This window comes from Panthera pardus, unplaced genomic scaffold (genome assembly GCF_024362965.1).
Source record: "Panthera pardus isolate Hobbes unplaced genomic scaffold, ASM2436296v1 HiC_scaffold_2, whole genome shotgun sequence".
In the NCBI taxonomy this organism is placed as follows: domain Eukaryota; kingdom Metazoa; phylum Chordata; class Mammalia; order Carnivora; family Felidae; genus Panthera; species Panthera pardus.
Window position 1 is genome coordinate 124310428 of NW_026526765.1, and position 24402 is coordinate 124334829.

Genomic DNA, 24402 nt, shown 5'->3' on the forward strand with positions numbered 1-24402 from the left:
GGGAATGCAAACTGGTGCAGCCGCTCTGGAAAGTGTGGAGGTTCCTCAAAAAATTAAAAATAGATCTACCCTATGACCCAGCAATAGCACTGCTAGGAATTTACCCAAGGGATACAGGAGTGCTGATACATAGGGGCACTTGTACCCCAATGTTTATAGCAGCACTTTCAACAATAGCCAAATTATGGGAAGAGTCTAAATGTCCATCAACTGATAAATGGATAAAGAAACTGTGGTTTATATACACAATGGAATACTACGTGGCAATGAGAAAGAATGAAATAGGGCCTTTTGTAGCAACGTGGATGGAACTGGAGAATGTTATGCTAAGTGAAATAAGTCCTACAGAGAAAGACAGATACCATATGTTTTCACTCTTAGGTGGTTCCTGAGAAACTTTTAACCGAAGACCATGGGGAAGGAAAAAAAAAAAAAGGTTAGAGAGGGAGGGAGCCAAAACATAAGAGACTCTTAAAAACTGAGAACAAACTTAGGGTTGATGGGTGGTGGGAGGGAGGGGAAGATGGGTGATGGGTATTGAGGGCACCTGTTGGAATGAGCACTGGGTGTTGTATGGAAACCAATTTGACTATAAATTTCGTATTTAAAAAATACTAAAATTAAAAAAAAGAAAGAAAGAAAGAAACCAGCCAGAGCCTGTGATGCACTCTGCTGGATTGGCCCTCTGCTGGATTGGCCCTGTGCAGCCACCATCCCTGAACTGTGCTTCAGGTCTCCTAGCAACAAGCTACGGTGGCACTAGAGGAGCAGGCACTAGGGTGAGTGCATAGATGAGGTCCTTGCTCAGAATCTGCAGTACACTTTGGAAATGCACTGCAATTTGGCGATCCTGGTTTCTACCCAGGCCAGACCTTACATGTGGTCTTCCAGGAGGGGTGGGAACGAAGCGGCTTACCTGTCCCTAGAGTAGAGAGTTGCTGCAGAGTGGCCAACAGAGTTTTCACCTGCAAGCCTGAGAGTCTGAGCCAGGCCCAGGCCTTCAGACTGCCCCTTGCCTCTCCCCCTCAAGGAAAGCGCTTAGGAAAACCAAGGGCATGAATTAGACATAGAGGAGAAATGGTGTTTGTTTGTTTTAGTTTAGTTTAATCTCTATACCCTACCTGAGGCTCAAGCCCACCACCCAGAAATCAAGAGTCTCATGCTCCTGGAACTGAACCAGCCAGGCTCCCTGCCACCTCATATCATATTATCAAGACACTGCTAATAGAAAAAGACTCCGCAGTTTCTAATTTTATAAGTTAATAAAATCAAGCACCTAATAACTCTGTTCTTAGTCACAATTACATTAAATTTGGGGTGGGGTTGATGCCTGTCATTGCAGTTGATTCCTGTGGAGAGTCTCCTAAATTTACATCGTAAAGGCAGAATGCAGATATCAATGCCCCCACCTCAGATATATGTAGAAAAAACTCTGGCTATTATCAAACCGGATATTGTTGACAAAGAGGAGGAGATACAAGATATTATTCTCAGATCTGGATTCACCATTGTTCAGGTAACTTCTGGGCATAATGATCTTGTTTTTTTCTTCTCTTTCCTTTTTTCTTTTTTAAATGTTTATGTAAACATGTTAACCTGTTTAGTTGCTAGTATTTAGCTTTAAATTTAACATTTATTTTAAGTATAAAAGTTATATGTGTTTTAAAAAGCTTTTCACACCTCAAAAGGATCTAAAATGAGAATTAAAATTCCTTTTTCCTCCACCTTCCTCTCCCACCCAAGTTTCAGTTTCCAGGGAAAGGCAACTACTTAAAGCTTTCTGTCCTTTCAGAATTTTTCAATGCATTTACAAACATTTCCCTCCATAAGATAGTACAATTCTCTTCCCTTGACAAAGTTGCTTAGGTAGCATTCCATGTTATTACATCTGAATCTCTCATTCTTCCTAACTTCTGTGTAATACTCCCCTGTGTGAGTGAAACACACTTTATTTACTTGTTCCTCAATTGATGGACTGTTGGTATTTTCTTTTTCAATTATTACAGACATTTAAAGTGTTAAGCCTTACACTTATTCTGCAGTTGTTAGAGGTTTGAGAATGTATGTAAAAGGAGTGTTGTTAAAGATTATCATTAAGGGTGCCTGGGTGGCTCAGTCGATTAATGTCCAGCTCTTGATTTCGGCTCAGGTCATGATTTCACAGTTTGTGGGCTCAAGCCCTCCATTGGTCTCCATGCTGACAGTGTGGATCCCAAGATCCTCCCTCTCTCTGCACCTCCCCCACTCATGCTCTCTCTTCCTCTCTCTCTAAAAATAAATAAATAAACTTAAAAAAAAAAGATTATCATCAAATATAATGGGATTTTTAAAAATATTTGTTTTTGAGAGAGGGAGACAGAGAATCACAAGCAGGCTCTGTACACAGCCTGGTGCAAGACTCCATCTCACCAGTGGTGAGATCATAACCTGAGCCAAAATCAAGAGCCAGACACTCAATCAATTGAGTTACCCAGGTGCCCCAGGATATTTTAAGTAATCCTTTCTGTACCATCCCTACTTAAAATTCCAGGATTTTTAAATTTTCTTTTATTTCTACAGTGTCATATTGTCTGTTTTGTCAGTGTTTTATGAAAGAAAAAAGAAAATTTCAGTCCTCAGGAAAGATGAGGAATTTCAGATAAGCTTAGGAGGATACGTAGAGGTTCAGGGTAGGAATGGTACAAGAAAGTATAAGGAAAAAGTGCAGGAATGTATAATAAAATATTTAATATATTTAAAAGACTCAAGTTAAGAACTTTTTAATAAATGTTAGGAAAATTCGGTAACCGTTAAAAAAAAGTTGGATTCAAATATTATACTGTGTATACCAGGGTAAACTCCAAATGGATTTAAGATTTAAATATTTAAAAATTAAGCATAGGGTTGCCTGGGTGACTCAGTTAAGCATCTGACTTCAGCTCACATCATGATCTCTTGCCTCGTGAGCTCTAGCCCTGAGTCAGGCTCTGTGCTGACAGCTAAGAGCCTGGAGCCTGCTTCAGATTCTATGTCTCCCTCTCTCTTTCTCTGCCCCTCCCCTACTCATGCTTTCTCTCTCTCAAAAATAAATAAAAACATTAAAAAAATAAAAATTAATATTAAACATATAAACTGTAGAAAAAAAGATGCTTAAGTTTCTTTTTGTTCTTGGAGTAGGACAGCCTTATTTTTTTTTTTTTTTTACTGTGGTGTCTTGTCTAGGAGCCATAAAAGAAAAGATTGATACAACTATAAACATAAGAAACTTCTACATAGCTAAGTAAACATTATAAACAAAGTCAAAAGCAAATAACAAACTTGGAAAAAAGATTTGCAATTCATGATAGGCAAAGGGCTAATCTCCTTAATACATAAAGAGTTCCTAGGAAAAGATAAAAATTCAGTTGGAAATGGGCAGAAATGTTGGGGTGCCTGGGTGGCTCAGTCAGTTGAGTGTCTGACTTTGGCTCAAGTCATGATCGCACAGTTTGTGAGTTCAAGCCCTGCTTTAGGTGAGCTCAGGCTCCTCATCGGGCACTGTCAGTGTGCAGCCTGCATAGGATTCTCTCTCACTCTCTCTCTGCCCCTCACTAACTGGTGCTCTCTCTCTCTCAAAAATAAACTTTAAAAGAAAAAAGGATAGATCATGTGGATGATCACAGAAAAAGAAAAACAAATGCATCTTAAACATATGAAAAAATGACCAATCTCTAACAAGGAAAAAGCAAATGAAAACAGCCCTGAAATACCATCTGGCAAAATATAAAAGTAAATGGCACAACCGCTATAGAAGGGAAACTTGCAGTTATCTATCAATATTACAGATGCATGTACCCTTTGACTCAGCACTTCTAATGCTGGGGATCCCTCCTGTGACCCATGTATTAATATGACATTATATGTATACAAGTTATTTTTTGTGGTATTGTTTATTTTCCAGCAAAAGATTAAAAATAACCTAGCATTAGAAAATTGGTTAAATAGGGGCATCTGGCTGGCTCAGTCTGTAGAGCATGCTACTCTTGATCTCAGGGTTGTGAGTTCGAATCCCAGTTGGATATACAGATTACTTAAAGTATTTAGAGGGGCATCTGGGTGGCTTAGTTGGTTACGTGTCTGACTTCCGCTCATGTCATGATCTCACGGTTCATGGGTTCAAGCCCTGCATCAGGCTCTGTGCTGACAACTTGGAGCCTGGAGCCTGCTTCAGATTCTGTGTCTCCCCTGCTCTCTGCCCCTCCCCCACTCATGCTCTCATTCTCTCTCTCTCTCTCTCAAAAAATAAATAAACATTAAAATTTTTTTTCAAAAATGGGAATGCAAGCTGGTGCGGCCACTCTGGAAAACAGTATGGAGTTTCCTCAAAAAACTAAAAATAGAACTACCCTACGACCCAGCAATTGCACTACTAGGCATTTATCCACAGGATACAGGTGTGCTGTTTCAAAGGGACACATGCTCCCCCTTGTTTATAGCAGCACTATCAACAATAGTCAAAGTATGGAAAGAGCCCAAATGTCCATCGATAGATGAATGGATAAAGAAGATGCGGTATATCTATACACTGGAATATTACTCGGCAATCAAAAAGAGTGAAATCTTGCCATTTACACCTACGTGGATGGAACTGGAGGGTATAATGCTAAGTGAAATTAGAGAAAGACAAAAATCATATGACTTCACTCATATGAGGACTTTAAGAGATAAAACAAATGAACATAAGGGAAGGGAAACAAAAATAATATAAAAACAGGGAGGGGGACAAAACAGAAGAGACTCATAAATATGGAGAACAAACTGAGGGTTATGGGAGGAGTTGTGGGAGGGGGGATGGACTAAATGGGTAAGGGGCACTAAGGAATCTACTCTTGAAATTGTTGTACTATATGCTAACTAATTTGGATGTAAATTTTAAAAAATGAAAAAAAAAGAAAAAAGTCTTTAGAAAAAGAATTGGTTAAGTAAACTCTGGTGAAACCACCAAATTGAATACAATGCAGCTAATTGTAAAATGAAAAAAGAGGAACCTGTTTGTGTCCTGCTATGGAAAAAATAAGATGCAGAGCAGTGTATAAAAATCTTGTGTGGTAGAAAGAGAAAAAGTAATATGTATTCATGTTTGCCAATATTTGCAAATGAAACACTAGGAGATTAAAAACGGTTACCCAGGGCAGTGCCTGGGTGATTCAGTCAGTTAAACATCAGCTCAGAGCCTAGAACCTACTTCAGATTCTTTGTCACCCTCTATCTCTGTGCCTCCCCCACTCATACTCTGTCTCTGTTTCTCTCAAAAGTAAACAAAAAAAAATTTAGTAAAAATAATTAGTGAAAATTTAAGTATGAATTAAATTATGAATGAAAAATTAGTGTGAATGGTAATATTTAACACTTTCCCTAATCAGCAGTAAATTTCATAGCAAAGAAGGCCTTGGTATACTGTATGCTTTGTTTTGTTTGTTTTAATTGTGATAAGATATACACAACATAAAATTTACTATTTTCACCATTTTTAGGTGTACAGTTCAGTACCATTAAGTACATTCCCTTTATTGTGCAGCCATCACCACTATCCATCTCCAGAATTTTTGTCAACTGAAACTGAGACTGCTTATTAATCACTCATTCTGTTTACCCCTCTTTTCAGCCTCTGGTAACCACTATTCTGTGTTTTTCTGTCCTCCGACTTTGACTTTTCTAGATGTGTCATGTAAGTAGAGTTGTATAGTATTTATTCTTTGTATTGTATGCTTTTAAAGCAGGCTTTATTGTAGTTGGGAGTCCATTGAACTTGAGGCTTTCTTGTCCCATCTAGGGAAAACCTTCTGAAAAATGATGTATCCTTTCAGTAGGTGGCAGTCTTTCTTCTTTTAGAAACGAATGGTTCCTTTTTTGATATCATTTAATACTACTTCTCTTTGTGAAAATATTTACCCTCACAACCCCAAGACCAAGAGTTGCATGTTTCACCGACCAAGCCAACCAGGTGCCCCTATGTAATTTTAAATCAACCAATATAATTACTGATTCAGTATTAATTTCACTTTATTTTTTGAGAAAGAGGGCGCACAAGTTGGGGATGGACATAGGATCCGGAGTAGGCTCCATGCTGACAGCAGCAAGCTTAATGTGAGGCTTGAACTCACAAACCGTGAGATCATGACCTGAGCCAAAGTCGGACGTTTAACCGACTGAACCACCCAGGTGCCCCCCCCCCCCCCCAATTTTAGTTTAAAAAAAGCTCTTGGAGTGCCTGGGTGGTTAAGTCGGTTAAGCTTCTGACTCTTGATTTTGGCTTAGGTTATGATCTCTCAGTTCCTGCGTTTGATCCCCACATGGAGCTCTGCCCTGAGTATGCAAAGCCTGGTTGGATTTCTCTCCTCTCTCCCTCTCTCTCTGCCCCTCCCCCACCTCTCTCACAAAATAAATAAACTTAAAAAAATAAAAGGAGCTCTTAATTTTTGTAAGTATGCTGCATTAGGTGGCACACCTGCAGAAGGTGGGTTCCCTTGGTTGTTAAGGGGTGTGTGACAAGGGCTTACATTTTAACAGATCAAATTTTTATTTTTAACTCAACAACAAACCCCCCATACCAATATGCATAAGAATCACAAATACTGACACATCTTTATTTTAAATAAAGAATCAAGGATTATATTAAATCAGGCGGTTTTATAATTTCTCGAGTTTCTTTTTCTTGACTATATGAATTTCAGTATGAGAACAGATCCAAGCACCTGTTTTGTGGTAGCTGATCCTTGGCTGGTGAGAATGTTAAGTTTGTCAGTAGAGCCTGTTTACAGCAATGCTGACCCACCTAGGTAAGCATCTTCCCATTTCTTGCTTTAGGCAGTTTGGCCAAGTTTCTGAAACCTGAGGATACATGATAGTATTAGAAGTTTTAAGAGATCACTTGGTAAATTTCACACTATACTCTTAGGAACATCTAACCAACTTTAGAAAGATAGCTCTCTGCCTTAAATATAGAGATTTGTAGCTTTGACCTAGTGATTTATTCACATTCTGATCATCTTTATTCTAGCCAGAAGTTTTCCTTAATGAGGGCTTTGAATCCCTCTTTTATATTTTGAGTCTTTTCCTTCATGATCCACCTTTAGTGGAACTGAGAAACAGTAGTATTGGATGATTTTTTAAAAGTTTATTTATTTATTTTTGAGAGAGAGAGAGAGAGAGAGAGAGAGAATGAGCAGGGGAGAGGCAGGGAGAAAGAGAGCATTCCAAGCAGGCTCCGTGCTGATGCAAGGCTTGAACTCCCAAACCACGAGATCATGACCTGAGCTGAAACTAAGAGTCGGATGCCCAACCCACTGAGCCACCCGTGTGCCCCGTTAGTGGATGATTTTTAAAAAGCATTCAAATAGCTGCTTTTAGAGAAGGATGATCTCCAGTCAGAAGAATGGCTGACTTCTATGATATTTTTACTGATTCATTCATATAGTCTCATTTGTGAAGAAAATAATGTTTATTTGCCCTCAACAATTTATATTCTTTCAAACTGAGACACTTAATACCAACTATTTTTTCTTAACATCACAGTCAATCTACATATTTATGGCAGAACCAGAATAAATACACAATTTTCACATTCAAGAGAAAAACTTGTTTATAGCGTCATTATACTGGGTGTTATTTCTAAGTTCCATAATGAGACCAGCTCCCTAAAATAATGTAGGAAAGTTTCACAATAAATAAGAAAATATCACACAAATAGGTAAAAGATGAATTTGGAATGTTCTAAAATCTAATTTTGTTACTTCAATGTATACAAAGTATATATTAACAAAATATTGGTGATAGTAGTCTTTTTACTTTAAGGAGATAAGCTGAATTCATCATTAACAAACCATATATTGAAGGAGACTGCCAAATAGGAATAGTTTTTCTTAGGTTAAATAGCTCTTTTTTATTTAAGTATAATTAATATACAATGTTATATTAGTTTCAGGTGTACAACATACTGATTTGACAATTCTGTACATCCCTCAGAGCTTACCACAGTAAATGTGGTCACCATCTGTCACCATACCAGGTTATTACAATTTTACTGACTCTCTTCCCTATGCTGTACTTTTCATCTCTGTGATTTATTTTGTAACTAGAAGTTCCTACCTCTTAATTCCCTTCATCTGTTTTGCTCATCCCTCCCAACCCCCTGGCAACTACCAGTTTATTCTCTGTATTTAAGAGTCTGTTATTGTTTGTTTATTCATTTGTTTTATTGGATTCCACATGTAAGTGAAATCATGGTATCTGTCTTTCTCAAACTTGTTTCACTTAGCATAATACCCTTTAGGTCCATCCACGTTGTCATGAATGGCAAGATCTCATTCCTTTCAAGGCTGATTAATATTCCATTATATATATATATATTTTTTAAGTGTATATACAATATATATGCAAACATACATACACATCCTTGATCCATATGACATCTTGATCTGGGTCATATGGTAGTTTTATTTTTAATATTTTGATGGACCTCCATACTGTTTTCCAAGTGGTTTTGCCAGTTTACATTCATATCAACAGTGAGCAAGGGTTGGTTAAATAACTTATAGAATTTTATTTATAGCCTACATTTAACTTTCTTCCCTCTCCCTTTCTTCATAATACAAAAATCTCAAATTTGTAATGAGATTAGTATTAATTTCAAGTTACTAATGACAATGAGTTATTATTGAATTGTCATTTTAAATACTTTTGTTGACTTTGTTTTTCTTATAGAGAAGAAAACTACATCTCAGCCCTGAGCACTGTAGTAACCTTTATGTGGAACAGTATGGGAAAATGTTTTTCCCCAATTTGACAGCTTATATGAGTTCTGGACCACTTGTTGCCATGATATTAGCTAGACATAAAGCCATCTCTTACTGGAAAGAACTTTTGGGACCAAGTAATACCTTAGTAGCTAAGGAGACACACCCAGACAGGTAACTTTCCTAGGGGGAAAAAAGGAATCCAACAAAAACAAAAACAACAACAACAAAAAACTGATTTCATTATAATAGAAGTGTCTTTGCATTTGAAAGTTTTCCTAAATCAACTTTTTGGTATTTTGGTTGGGGTAGGGGGGTCAGTTTTACACTGTAGCTATTTAAATGTCTGTGTTAACACTAAATGCCACAAAAGTCCTCAGGGAATGTTTGATTTATGGTTGATTAGCCTCATTCTTCTCTCATCCTTGAATCAAACCGCCACTGAAGTGGGATTTTTCATAGGAAAATTGGCATGGCTTTTTAAAATAATATTGGTAATAAAGGGCCATAAAACCAGATTTTCAGCATTATCATTAAAGTTTGGGAACTTGAGGACATTGAATTCTTGCACTTTTGAATATGCATTGCCTTTTCACTTCTCACAAAACACCACCTCTTAAGCCAGAGAACTCCTATTTTCCCAGTGTATCTCTCCTGCAGATTTAAATATATTTGACCCTCATCTAGATAGATTTAGGCTTAAAATCAAAATAGATTAAAACTTACATATATGTGAGAAGTGGCAATGCTTCTGTAAATTTCCTGAGCAGAATGCATATGTAAAGAGTAAGGAAAGGATATCACATTGGATGGTTATCATCTCTAACTTGCTTTTAGTCTAAGGGCAATTTATGGCACAGATGACCTAAGGAATGCACTTCATGGGAGTAATGACTTTGCTGCAGCAGAAAGAGAAATTCGATTCATGTTTCCTGAAGGTGAGTTATCGATGAGTATTGCATGTTCCTATTGTTTGCTTTTTCTTTTATTTGGGTGATATAGCTGGAAAGAAAAATAGCAGGGGTTTTCTCCAATATATTTTGTCATATTTTCAAGTTATAGTTACTTAAAAATCTGAAGCCAAAAATGGAAAAGTCACTATTTCCCTCATAACTAAATTGTGCCCTCTAGGGAATCTTTTGAGAAGGGTTTGCTTTTTTTATCTTTTCTCTTAGACTAGCCCTATTTAGGGTTTTTCTTCTCCTTTGTTGCAATTCCGTAAGTTATCCCTAATGAGTCAGTAAACTTTGTTACACATGAAAAAAAGAATCTCCCTTGGAAATTAGGATAGATGTAACATTTTCTCTACTGGTTGCCTAATGAATACTCGTGCAGTTGTGAAATTAATAGTTCTCAGGCTCATTTTTTTTTTTCCATCCTGTTATGGATGTTGTAAACCTTTTAGAAATGGGCATAATAAAGAACAGCATTGAGGTTTTTAGTTTATTTCAGTAATATTTTTAGATCAGGAAGAAAATTTGGTGATTTCTGTTGTACAGAAAAAAATGTAGGGGCACCTGCGTGGCTCCGTTGGTTGAGCATTCAAGTATTGATATTGGCACAGGTCATGACTCATGGTTGCTGAGATGGAGCCCCATCTGTCAGTGCAGAGTCTGCTTGGGATTCTTTTTCTCTCTCCCTCTCTGTCTCTCTGCCTGTCCCCTGCTCATGCGTGCCCTCTCTCTCTCTCTCTCTCTCTCAAAATAAATAAACATCTTTTTTTTAATGTAAAGCATTTGAGTGCCTGAGTAGCTCAGTCAATTGAGCATCCCACTTCAGGTCAGGTCATGATCTCACGGTTGGTGTCTTCGAGCCCCTGGCCCCTGCATTGGGCTCTCTGCTGTCAGTGAAGAGCCCACTTCAGATCCTCTGTTTCCCATTCTCTCTGACCCTCCCCTGCTTGTGTGAGCTCTCTCTTTCTCAAAAATAAATAAACATTTAAAAAACTTACAGCATTGAGAAGCATAGAATATTTTTTGGCCTATTTTTTTTTTTTTTAAGTCATTTAGACTTATTCCTCAGTATTTTCTATGGAGGATTTATTCAAAGAAAACTGAAAACTCTCTTGGAACTTTAAAAGTCTTGATTCTTAAACAAAACCTGGTGTGTTTTTTTGTTTGTTTTGTTTTGTTTTGTTTTGTTTTACTTTTTTATTTTTAAGCAATCTCTACGCCCAATATGGGGCCCAACTGAGCCAGCCAGATACCCCACAACACCTGTTTATAGATATTTGTACCCAAAAGGATTTGTATATATTTTACTCTTACTAATTTCTGTCACATAACCTTTCCATTAGGGTATCTTTTTGAAATTGTTTATTGTAGAAAACTCCAAACATAACCAACAGTAGACAGAATAGTATAATAAACCCTTAATGAAACTATCACCCAATTTAAATAATTTTGGTCAGTCTTATTTCATCTATAACCTCTGCTTCTACTTCTCAATCTTCTATATTGTTTTGAATTATATCTCAAACATGAAATGTCTTTTTTTCAAATTTTTAAAAATGTTTATTTATTTTTGAGGAGAGAGACAGAGACACAGAGTAAGAGCAATCAGGGGAGAGGCAGAGAGAAAGGGAGACACAGAATCTGAAACAGGCTCCAGGCTCTGAGCTGTCAGCACAGAGCCCAATATGGGTCTCGATTTCAAGAACCGCGAGATCATGACCTGAGCTGAAGTCAGACACTGAACTGACTGAGCCACCCACACCCCGCCCCCCTTTATTTTTTTAAGTAGGTTTCATGTCCAATGTGGGGCTTAAACTCACGACCCTGAGATCAAGAGTCACATGTTCTGATGATTGAGCCAACTGGTGCCCCCATGAAATGTCTTTTTAATGTGATAGTACTTAGATTTAGTCTAGGTACTAACGAATTAGAATTTTCTTCTGGCTCCAGACATCTAACCTCTCTGTGAGTCTTTCTTTTCTCATCAGTCAAATGCAAATAGATTAGTACCTTCCTACCTAATAGGGATATTGTTAGGGTTAAATGTATACATATATATAAAATTCTTATAATGTCTTGTGCTTCTGTGCTCAAATATTAACTCCTATTATTGTTTTGTTTTTTCTAGTCCTTTTTTTGAAAGCTCTTCTTACTCATAGGATTATATTCCTCAATTGTTATTTTAGATTGCTTTTGATTTTACCATTAATTAGGCCTCTAGACATGAGTTTACGAGATAAAGTCAGACATTTGAGAAGCAGCTGTTGCAGGATAAATATAAAGATTAATTACCTACCATGTTGCAGATCTTTTGCTGTGAGAATGTGAAGCTCTCTGGAGTAAATTCTCAATTAGGGATATGAGCTCCCTCTTGCTTACCAGTCACTCAAGAACTATGTGCAGGGGGATGCCTAGGTGACTCAGTCAGTTAAGCATCTGGCTCTTGGTTTGGGCTCAGGTCGTGATATTGTGGTTTGTGGGTTTGGGTCTCACATTGGGCTCTGCACCACAGTGTGGAGCCTGCTTGGGGTTCTCTCTCTCTCCCTCTCTTTCTGCTCCTCCCCTGCTTACATGCTCTCTCAAGATAAATAAAATAAACATTAAAAAAAATGAAAAGAACTATGTGCAAAACTCAGTATGATGAGTCACTCAAGCAAGTTATAAAGATATTCAAAGACATGTTCCTAACCTTTGAAAAATATAGTTTGCTTCCCTTTGATTTGAGACGGCTAACTCAAAGTTTTGTTACATCCCATTGCTTCAACAAATTTATTGTATTACCTACTATGTGCCAGAAATACAAAGATGAGTATGTCCCTGCTCTCAAAATGATCACATATTAAAAATCTATAAAAATAAATATGCAATGCAGTGTATAAACTATAAATATTATTAGAAAGCTTCAAAAAGTTCAATGAAGGTTCATCTCTGTAAGAAACATGAAAAGATTCTTTATTTTCACATTAATCCATCCGGCCCTAGTTGCTAGAGAGAAATAATAAATGGTCAGCAAAAATAGATGAGGTAGGAACAATCCAAAACCAAAGTTAAGGAAATAATTTCATTCACAATAGCATCAAAAATAATAAAATACTATTTCACTCATAGGTGGGATTTACAAAACAAAATGAACAAAGAAAAAAAGAGACCAAAAAAATTAGACTCTTAAAAATAGAGAACAACACCAAAAAAAAAAAAGAAGAAACTGATGGTTACCAGAGAGTAGCTGGGTGGGGTGTTGGGTGAAATAGGTGGTGGGGATTAAGAGTACACTTCTTTTGATGAACACTGAGTAGTATATAGAATTGTTGAATCACTATATTGTACACCTGAAACTAATATAATACACTGTATATTAATTATACTGGAATTAAATAAATAATAAAATACTTAGGAATAAGCTTAACAAAAGAAGTACAATTCTTGTACAATGAAAAGCACAAAACATTACTGAAAGAAATCAAAGACTATCTAAGATGAATAGACCTCACACGTTGATGTATCAGAAGAGTCAATGTTGTCAAGATGGCATTTCTCTCCAAATTGATCAATTAATACAATCCCTGTCAAAATCCATGCATTCTTTTACGTAGAAGTTGATAAGCTGACTTTAAAATGTATATGTAATTGTGGGCACCTGGGTGGCTCAGTCGGTTGAGTGTCTGACTTTGGCTCAGGTCATGATCTCACAATCTTTGAGTTTGAGTCCCGCATTGGGCTCTGTGCTGACAGCTCAGAGCCTGGAGCCTGCTTTGGATTCTGTGTCCCCCTCTCTCTCTGCCCCTCCCCCACTCATGCTCTCTCTCTGTCTCAGAAATAAATAAACATTAAAAAATGTATATGTAATTGCAAAAGATCTAGACAAGCTAAAACAATTTTCAAAAAGAACAAAGTTTGATAACTTCCACTAACCTGATTTCAAAACTTACTATGAGGGTGGCTCAGTCAAATTAGGCGTTGGACTCTTGATTTTGGCTCAGGTCTTGATCTCACAGTTCAGGGGTTCCAACTCCACATTGGGCTCTGCGTTGTCAGTGCAGAAATTTTTGGGATTCACTCTCCCTCTCTCTCTGCCTGTCCCCTGTTCTCTCTCTCTCTCTCTCAAAATAAATAAATAAACTTAAAAAAAAAACAAAACTTACTATGAGACCACAGTAACTAAGGCAGTATTGTATGAGTCATATTAATCAATGAAACAGAATTAAGAATCTAGGAATAAATACTTACATAAATACGTTTATGGTCGATTGACTTTCAACAAAAGTGCCTAGACAATTTGACGGGGAAAAGATAGTCTTTTTCAACAAATGATGATAAGATAACTGAATATCCTCATGCCAAAAAAGAGAAAGAACTCAGATCCTCTTTTCTTACCAATTAGAAAACTTAACAACAATGGATCATAGACCTAAGCATAAGGGCTAAAAATATCTAGAAGAAAACATGGAAAATCTTCATGACCTTGAGTTGGACAAAGGATTTTTGCGTATGACCTCAAAACATGATCCATAAAAGACAATACTGATAAATTAGACTACATCAAAATTAAAAGCTTTTATGTTTCAAAAGCCATCATTAAAAGTATTGGAAAGATTAGCCACAGAGTGTGATAAGAAATATTTACAAATCTTATGAAATAAAAGACTTGTATCTAGAATTTATGAAGAACTCTTACAATTCAGTAAAAAGAAGGCAGGCAATTAAAAATCAGGCAGAGGCACCTGACTGGCTTAGTCAGTAGAGCATGTGACTCTTGACCTCAGCATTGTGAGTTCAAGCCCCACATTGGGTGTGGAGAGTACTTAAAAATAAAACCTTTCAGGGGCACCTGGGTGGCTCAGGCAGTTGAGCATCCAACTATTGATTTCAGCTCAGGGTCATGAGGTCCAGCCCCACATCAGGCTCTGTGCTGAACCTGGAGCCTGCTTGAGGTTCTCTCTTTCCCACTGCTCCACTCCCCTAAATGTGCATGCTCTTGCTCTCTCTAAAATAAACAAATAAATAATAAAACCTTAAAAATTAAAAAAAAACACGTAAAAGATTTGAATAAACATTTCACAAAAGATATATGAGTGGCTGATAAGCACATGAAAAAGTGTTAAAACATAATTAATCACTGGGGAGGGGGACCTGGGTGGCTCATTCACTCCAGCTCTTGATTTTGGCTCTGGTCATAATCTCATAATCTCACGGTGTGTGAGTTCTAGCCCCATGTCAGGCTCTACACTGACAGTGAGGAGTCTGCTTGGGATTCTCTGTCTCCCTCTCTCTCTGCCTCTCCCCTATGCACACACATATGCTCTTGTAACCTCCCACCCCACTTCAAAAATAAACTTAAATATTTATGTAACTAAAAATTATTACAACAATCAGTACAAAAAAGAGTGCTATAATGAGACTAATAGGAAAGGAACTTTTTATTCCAATCCTTTGTGATGTTTTCTAGCTTTACCTGCCATCCTGGCAAAGGACTCTCCTGTTGTTAGTTGTATCTCTCATTGAGATTGAGCCCATATACTAGTCACACAGAAATCTGTCTTCCCACCCTCTTTTTCCTTGGGCCAGTAACGATTTAGATCTGAACATGTGAGACCAGTAGCTTTGCATCCCCATCTTTATTGAAAGTTGCACATTAATGGAGGTCATCCTCAAAAGACTTAAGACTGTAAACTACATTCTTCCTTGTATAAATATATTCTTTGGTACTACGAGTCTGATTGACCTACATAGTGTTCAAACAAAGCTAAAAAGACTAAAACTTTCCTATATGTTATATAATTTATTTAAAAACTTGAAAAATAAGCAGAAATGTTAATATATATTACATAGACACAAATAGATTTTATGTGTACATTCAGTAGTCTATAAAAGAACAAGAAATACATGTACAACGTTATATCTATACCACTTTGTAAAGTGCCTGCCATTTTCTTGGCAGCAATTAATTGTTGGAATTAATTAATCTCCTAGATTTTACATGATATTCATATTTTTCTTTTTCATGACATTGTCCGTTGTGATATTTACTATAAAAAATATGGAAATGGAAATGCAGGCAAGGATACAGTAGAAAACATAATCAGAACTTTATACATGATCACTGCTAGCATTTTGATATGTTTCTTGCCTGTCTTATATAGTCTTATTATTTCTCTGTGTGTGCTTGTGTGTTTTTGAACAAACTATGTATGCTATATTCTAGTTTTGTTTCCTTTTTTTAAAAAAAACTTTGTAAGTATCATGCCACTAAAATTTCTTCTTTTGTAATGATTATATAATATTTCATCATTTGTATTAATTTTAATGGGAATACATTTGTGTTTACAGTGATTATTGAGCCTATTCCAGTTGGACAAGCTGCTAAGGACTATTTAAATTTATATGTAACACCAACTCTGCTTAAAGGACTCACAGCCCTTTGTAAGGAGAAACCAGCAGATCCTTTTGTAAGAAATGTTTTTATTCACTCTAAAGAAATTGTCTATAGTTTTCATATTTTAAACATTAAATTTTTTGAAACAGTGAATGAGCATTTTAAGAACTATCTCTTATACATTTTAGATACTCCCTTATGTATAACTTTGGATTACTTATTCTCTTACTGTGTTTTACTTCTTAAAAAATATTGTTTTTAGGGGCGCCTAGGTGGCTCAGTCGGTTATGCATCCGACTTCTGCTCAGGTCATGATCTCTCAGTTCATGGGTTCAAGCCCTGCATCAGGCTCTCTGCTGACAGCTGGGAACCTGTAGCCTGCTTTGGATCCTGTGTCTCCCTCTTTCTCTGCTCCTCCCCCACTCTTGCTTACACTCTCTCTCTCTCTCAAAAAATAAATACATAAACATTAAAAAATTTAAAGAATAAATAAACATTAAAAAATTTAAAAAATGGGGCACCTGGGTGGCTCAGTCGGTTGAGCAACTGACTTCAGCTCAGGTCATGATCTCACGGTTTGTGAGTTCAAGCCCCGCATTGGGCTCTGTGCTGACAGCTCAGAGCCTGGAGCCTGCTTCTGATTCTGTGTCTCCCTCTCTCTCTGCTGCTCCCCCACTCATGCTCTGCCTCTCTGTATCTCAGAAATAAATAAACATTAAAAAAAATAATACAAAAATTTTTTAAAAATTGTTCCAACAAAACAAAGAAAAAACATTGTTTCTAAATACATTTTCAATACTGCATCCTTTAATTGCAGAGCATTGTTTTTGTGTATGATTTATATAATCAAATGATAAAATTAGATATATATTTAAATACATTCAAAATTATTTTTTAAATTATTTTTTTAAAAGTAGGCTTCATGCCCAGCAGGGAGCCCAACGCGGGACTTGAACTCATGACCCTGAGATTGATACCTGAGCTGAGATCAAGAGTCCCATGCTTAACCAACTGAGCCACCCAAATGTGTCTCAACATTTTTATTTTTAATGATATCTAACTTTTTTTCATAGAAAACTTGTTTTTAATGGTTATTTATTTGTTTTGAAAGAGAGACAGAGCTAGTGGGGGGAAGTAGAGAGGGAGAGAGAATCCCAAGCAGGCTCTGTGCTGTCAGCATGGAGCCTGACTCAGGGCTTGATCAAACCCATAAATTTTAAGATCATAACCTGAGCTGAAACTAAGAGTCGGACCAACTGAGCCACCCAGGCACCCTTAGAAAATTTATATTTGTTCACATCCCTAGATACTTCATTACTGCTCAGTCAGGTGAAAGAACGGTTGGATAGGAGGAACTAGGGTGCTTGTCAAGGGCCAAATGTCTTCCTGGTTCCTTCTTTACAGGTACTCTCACTCATTTGAAGACTCAGATAATGAGGAAAGATTATTTTATTGTGTTTATTTATTTTTTTTTAATTTTTTTTTTAATGTTTATTTTATTTTTGAGACAGAGACAGAGCATGAGCAGGGAAGGGGCAGAGAGAAAGGAAGACACAGGATGTGAAGCAGGCTCCAGGCTCTGAGCTGTCAGCACAGAGCCCGACGCGGGGCTTGAACTCACAGACTATAAGATCATGACCTGAGCCGAAGTCGGACACTTAACCGACTGAGCCACCCAGGCACCCCTGTGTTTATTTTTTTAAAGTAAGCTCTGTGCCCAACGTGGGGCTTGAACTCACAACCCCAAGATCAAGAGTGGCATGATCTTACCACTGAGCCCTCCAGGCAACTCAGGAAAGGTTATTTAAAAAATATTTTGGGGGGCACCTGGGTGCCTCAGTCCATTGGGAGTCTGACTTCAGCTTAGGTCATGATCTCACAGCTTGTGAGTTCGAGTCCCGCGTCGGGCTCTGTGCTGACAACTCAGAGCCTGGACCCTGCTTCAGATTCTGTGTCTCCCTCTCTCTCTGCCCCTCCCCTGCTCATGCTCTGTCTCTCTGTGTCTCAAAAATAAATAAAAACATTTTTAAAAATTAAAAAAAAAATTTTTAATGTATATTTTATTTTTGAGAGCGAGAGACAGAGTATGAGTGGGGGAGGGGCAGAGGGAGACAGAGACAGAATCCAAAGCAGGCTCCTGGTTCTGTGTTGACACGGGGCTCAAACTCATGGAGTGCAAGATCATGACCTGAGCCAAAGTCAGACACTTAACTGACTGAGCCACCCAGGTGCCCCTGGGAAGGTTATTTCAATACCAGCCCTGATAAAATAGTTATCTCTAGCCTCTGTTACCATTCTCAAAGGGAATCCCCTTTGGAAGACAAAGATTTAATTTCTCCTACTAATTTTGCCACTTTTACCAAAAACAAACGATATTTCTTTTTTTATTATATTTTATTTACTTATTTTAAGTAATCTCTACATCCAACGTAGGGCTTGAACTTACGACCCTTGAGATCAAGAGTCACACACTCTATCGCCAGCCAGATGCCCCTAGGCAGGACTTTTTACTTTTTTTAAATGTTTACTTATTTTAAGAGAGAGAGTGTATGCACATGTGCACAGAAGAGGGGCAGAGAAAGAAGGACAGAGAGAATCCCAAGCAGGATTCGTGCTGGCAGCGCAGAGCCTGATGGGGGTCTATCCCATGAACTGTGAGATCATGACCTGAGCCAAAATTAAGAGTCCAACACTCAAACCACCTGAGCCACCTAGGCACCCCTAGGTTATTTCTTTAATAATTCCTTTTCATTGTGACAATAACATCTGTTTATTTAGTAAGAAACCTGAAACTACTGAACAATGTAAAGAAAAGAAAAAGATACCTCTGGTTCCATTTACTAAACATGGTCTTTGAAGTCATCTTGTCTGGATTCAATAATGACCAAATTCATTTATTAGTTGTAGTAACTTTCTTGTGGATTCTTTGGGATTTTCTATATATAGGATTATGTCATCTGTAAAAGGAAATAGTTTTACTTCTTTGCCAGTTTGGATCTCTACTTGATAATCTTGCATAATATAAAACTTAGTGTTTTAATTTTTTAATAGTCATTTTCTCATTCTTAGAGTGATTTTGAAAACTAGGTTTTAAATTGATATAGTACTAGGTTTTAAATTGATAGAGGCACCTGGGTGCCTCATTGGCTTAAGCATCTGGCTCTTGGTTTCAGCTCAGGTCATGATCTCACGGTTCATGAGTTTCAGCCCTATGTAGGGCTCTGTGCTGACAGTGCAGAGCCTGCTTGGGACTCTCTCTCTCCCTCTCTCTCTGCCCCTTTCCCCATTCACATGTGCACATGGTTATTCTCTCTCTCTCTCAAAATAAATAAATAAACTTAGCAAAAGAGCATCTGACTCTTGATCTCTGCTCAGGTCTTAATCTCATGGTTGTGAGTTGGAACCCCATGTTGGACTCTGCGCTGGGCGTGAAGCCTACTTAACAACAAATAAATTGCTATAGTACATATTTATACTATTTGTAGTGTATGTTTATATAGTATATTTATACTATTCGTAGTATTTGTTATTTATAGTATTTATAATTAAATGTTTATTAACTTAAGAGTTTTTTTCTTTTTTCCATAGATTTGGCTAGCTGATTGGCTGCTGAAAAATAATCCCAACAAACCAAAGCTTTGTCACAATCCAACTGCAGAAGAACTTTAGTAAAATAAAGTTCCTCAAAGGACAAATCACTATCTTAATGTAAAAGACACGCTTCTGCTATAAAAGAAACAAACCTTCCTAAGGGTTTAAGTAACTGCATGTGAAATAAATTGTCTTTATAAGTTTTAAAAGAATGTGTTTTGTGCGTAAGATAACATTATCTAAGGTAAAATACAGGTTTAGGGTATGGTTTTTGTTTTCTAATAGGAAAATTGATTTTATCTAGAAGTATTTGGAATGTTAATGAAACAATTCTAAGTGTTTTGCAATTGCAGACTGGTACTCTGTTAAGAGAACAATTAATTCATCTAAGATGCATTAGAGGGGCACTGGGGTGGCTCATTCGGTAAGCAACCAGCTCTTGATTTCCGCTCAGTTTGGTCTCGCAGTCTGTGAGTTCAAGCCCCAAGCTAGACTCTGCACTGGCTGCATGGAGATTCCCTCTCTTTCTGTGTACCTCCCTCAAAAATAAATAAATAAATACACATTAAAAAAAAATAAGATGGATTAGAAACAACTGAAGATGAAAAGACTCTCATCCCCATGTATGACTACTTCATGTTGTGTGCCAAAAAGAACCTCTCTTAAATTTCCATGCTACTTTACATTCCCACACTGTACTCAGCAAAGGTAGTGGCTGCTGAAAATGCCACTAGGACAAGACTAGGTAGAGATACTTTTGATAGTGTTTTAACTATACAAAAGAAGATACTGTACAGTTTATTTATTTTTAGAGATAGCACGCAAGCCATGGAGAGGGGCAGAGGAAGAGAGAGAGAGAGAGGGAGGGAGAGAGAGAACGTTAAACAAACTCCACACTCAGCACAGTGGGCTGGATCCCATCACCCTGGGATCATGACCTAAGCCAAAATCAAGAGTTGGATACTTAACCAGCTGAGCCACCCAGGCACCCTGAAACTGTACATTTTAATTTTTTTTAATGTTTATTTTTGAGAAAAAGAGAGAGAGAGCATGAGCAGGGGAGGGCAGAGAGAGAAGGAGACACACAGAGAGAGAGACAGAGCATGAGCATAAGCATGAGCAGGGGAGGGGCAGGGAGACACGATCTAAATCAGGCTTCAGTCTCTGAGCTGTCAGCACAGAGCCTGATGTGGGGCTGGAACCCACTGACCACGAGATCATGACCTGAGCTTAACTGACTGAGCCACTCTGGCACCCTGAAACTGTACAGTTTAAAAACAAGTTTCATGCAGCCTTAGATTTCACCCCTTTTTCTTTCAAAGGGGTGAATTGTGTACAGGGAGTTTAAATACTTTACAGACAAGAACAAAAGTAGTACCAACATATTCATTATCATCCTCTTCGTCCTTTCCATCTTTCTTCTCTTCCTTCTTTTTCTTGTTTTCAGCCTTGATGACTTTTTTGTTTTGCCACATAGGCTTGTTTTCATATTTTGGTATTGCAGCAATCTGATTTATGTAATTTTCCTCAGCTTAGCAGCCTTCTTTTCCTAAGACTGCTTATGCTCTGCAGCCGTGTTACTCTACATCTCTCCCTGTTTCTTTGCAGCATCACTAATGCATAGGCCAGGGTGTTCTCCTTGGATTTGGGCCAGTACTCAAAAACAAAAAGACTGAAGGTGATTTCTTCAGTACATTGGGATCCTTGACCTTCATTTTGTTTCCCCTTTTGGAGGAATGTAGGTTTTCATTTCTTTTATAACTGCCTTGTCTGTATTTGCCATATCTTCAAAGTTACCTTTCTCTTTATCACACATGGTCTTCCACATCTCTGAGTGCTTTTGTAAAACTGAGAAGGTGACTGAAGCATCTGGTTGCTTCATGTGTTCCTCCTGGCAAGTTTGCACAAAGAGTACATATAGTGACATTTTGCTTCTCAGCCTCTTAGGATCTTCTTTGCCCATGTTTAGTTTAGTTTTTTTTTTTTTTTTTTTTTTTTTTCCCAGTGTGACACAGAGTCACACATTGCCCATCTGGTTCTTACTTGCCCTAGTCCTGTCTCTATAGAGCTCAGAGTACTGCAATGGCTGTCATTTTATGGTATGATTTTGACAATGATGTAACATTAAGTAATAGGAGACTGATAAAAGATGTTGCTGTATTATTATTATTTTTTAAGTTGGAGAAGTAAGACGTGGAATTTATTTTTAAATTAAGCTTTGTATGGGGCTTGAACTCATGACCCTGAGATCAAGAGTCATATGCCTGGGATGCCCGGATGGCTCAGACTGTGAAGTGTTTGACTTCGGCTCAGGTCATAATCTCATGGTTCCTGAGTTAGTTCCCCACCTGAGGCTCTCTGCTGTCAGCACAGAGCCCACTTTGGATCCACTGTCCCCTTCTCTCTCTGCCCCTCTCCTCCTCATGCATGCACATTCTCTCTCTCCCTCAAAAATTATAAAATGAATGTTTTGGTTTTTTTTTTAAAAGGTCACATGCTCTACCAAATGACCAGCCAGACGCCCCAAGACAGAATTGTAGTTATGATATTTTCCTAAGCATATATCCTATATGTAGATGCATAATTAATACACATTTCAGACAGTTTAGTTCAAAAAGTTTAAATAAATAATCATTTTGTATAATTAAAATAGAACCAGATTATGATTTTAACCAATCACTTATATATAACTATTTCCTCAACAAGTGCCTTCCAAGGATTACCAGAGAGTAGGGTAACAATTCATCTTTGTTTGCCTAGGATTTTGCTGGTTGTATAACTGAAAGTTGTGCATCCTGGAGCTTTCTTAGTCCTGAGCAAAATGGAATGCTTGGTCACTCTACCAAATAGTCCTTAGGTTAGTATTTCCCAGTTATGTTTTTGTGATAAGGTACTAGTTTCAAAAGAAAATGTAAAATTCTCACTTCTTAAATTTTTAAAAATTTGTTTATTTTAGTAATCTCTACATCCAACATGGGGCTCAAATTCATGACCCTGAGATCAAGAACTGCATGTTCTACTGGCTAAGCCAGCCAGGCACTTCTCAATTCTTTAATTTTAATTTACTCAAAAACAAACGAACAAATAGGTTGTAAAGCACTTTATTAACAGATTTTTAACCTGGCCTAATCTCTTCAAAAAGTCAATGTCATTATTAAACAAAAAGTGGAAATGTGGAAGAACTTCTACATTAAGAGACTAAAGAGACCTCTAAAATTAAAGCATCTAACTAAAAGCAACCAAAAGCATCCTAACCAAATCTCACGAGATCGTGACTTGATCCTGGTTTTAAAAAGGGGAGTGCCTGGGTGCCTCAGTTGGTTATACATCCGACTTTGGCTCAGGTCATGATCTCATGGTTCATGAGTTTGAGCCCTGCATTGCTGTTGTCAGCTCAGAACCCGCTTCAGATTGTCTGTCCTCATCTCTCTCTGCCCCTCCCTTGCTTGTGTTCTCTCTTTCTGTCTCGAAAATACACACACACACACCCACACACACACACACGGCACCTGGGTAGTTCAGTTGGTTAAGTGTCCAACTTTTCATTTCAGCTCAGATCATGATCGCATGGTTCATGGGTTAGAGCTCCACACCAGGCTCTGCACTGGCAAGTGTGAAGCCTGCTTGGGATTCTCTTTCTCTCTCTCTCTCTGCCCAACTCCCCCCTCCCCCCCGCCCAGTTTGTGCTCTCTCTCTTTCAAAATAAATAATAAATAAACTTTAGAATATATATATATAAGATCCTTGGGGGCACCTAGGTGACTTAGTTGACTAAGTGTCTGGCTCTTGGTTTTGGCCTAGGTCATGATCTCATGGTTCATGTCTTTGAGCCCCACGTTGGGCTCAGTGCTGATGGTGCAGAGCCTGCTTAGGATACTCTCTCCTTCTCTTTTTGCCCCTCCCCTGCTCATGCTCTCTCTCTCTCAAAATAAATAAACTTAAAAAAAATCTTGGGGCTTCTGGGTGGTTCAGTCATTAAACTTCCAACTTCAGCTCAGGTTGTGATCTCATGGTTTTTGAGTTCAAGCCCCGCATTGGGCTCTGGGCTTCCAGCTCAGAGCCTGGAGCCTGCTTTGGATTCTTTATCTCCCTTTCTCTCTGCCCCTCCCCCAATTGCACTCAGTCTCAAAAATAAATAAACATTAAAAAAAAAACTTTAAAAAATCTTTAGAGGACAATTAAGGACACTTAGCTATAGATTAAATATTATTAGGTGGTAATAAGGAATAATTGCTAAATTTCATAGGGTCAAAATGGTATGATCATAAAAGGAGAATGTAATTATTTTTAGATCATGCATTCTGAAATATTTAGGATAAAGTTTTTGATGTTTGCAATTTATTTTCAAATGGTTTGTCAAGAAAATATTTTTATACATTTTTTTTTTAATTTTTTTTCAACGTTTTTTATTTATTTTTGGGACAGAGAAAGACAGAGCATGAACGGGGGAGGGGCAGAGAGAGAGGGAGACACAGAATCGGAAACAGGCTCCAGGCTCCGAGCCATCAGCCCAGAGCCTGACACGGGGCTCGAACTCACGGACTGCGAGATGGTGACCTGGCTGAAGTCGGACGCTTAACCGACTGCGCCACCCAGGCGCCCCTATTTTTATACATTTTTGATAAAGTTAGCAAAATAATTTAACAGTTATTCAGTCTAGGTGGTAGGCACCCTAGTGTTCATTGTACTGTTCTTTCAACTTTTCTGTGCTTTAAAACTATTCATAAATAAA

The 24402-nt window shown here is 37.7% G+C and overlaps 1 protein-coding gene and 1 pseudogene across 1 annotated transcript; one reads left to right on the forward strand and one right to left on the reverse strand.

The window, feature by feature from the left end:
- The first annotated feature begins 649 nt into the window (after positions 1-649).
- NME5 (NME/NM23 family member 5) lies at positions 650-19901 on the forward strand. The gene is made up of 6 exons (XM_019424292.2): positions 650-779; positions 1343-1516; positions 8722-8927; positions 9591-9691; positions 16034-16152; positions 19668-19901. The coding sequence occupies exons 1-6, from the start codon at positions 663-665 to the stop codon at positions 19746-19748; spliced, it is 798 nt and encodes a 265-aa protein (XP_019279837.1). The 5' UTR covers positions 650-662; the 3' UTR covers positions 19749-19901.
- Positions 19902-20986: 1085 nt separating this feature from the next.
- LOC109252086 (high mobility group protein B1-like) lies at positions 20987-21633 on the reverse strand (annotated as a pseudogene).
- Between the last annotated feature and the right edge of the window lie 2769 nt (positions 21634-24402).

What these genes read in the sequence shown, in the direction of transcription:
- NME5 (XM_019424292.2), top strand. Translation starts at nt 663, where the DNA reads ATGCACTCTGCTGGATTGGCCCTCTGCTGGATTGGCCCTGTGCAGCCA. An exon ending in CTGGATTCACCATTGTTCAG is followed by an intron (nt 1,517 to 8,721) that starts GTAACTTCTGGG and finishes TTTTTCTTATAG; the next exon opens with AGAAGAAAACTACATCTCAG. An exon ending in AGAAACCAGCAGATCCTTTT is followed by an intron (nt 16,153 to 19,667) that starts GTAAGAAATGTT and finishes TTTTTTCCATAG; the next exon opens with ATTTGGCTAGCTGATTGGCT.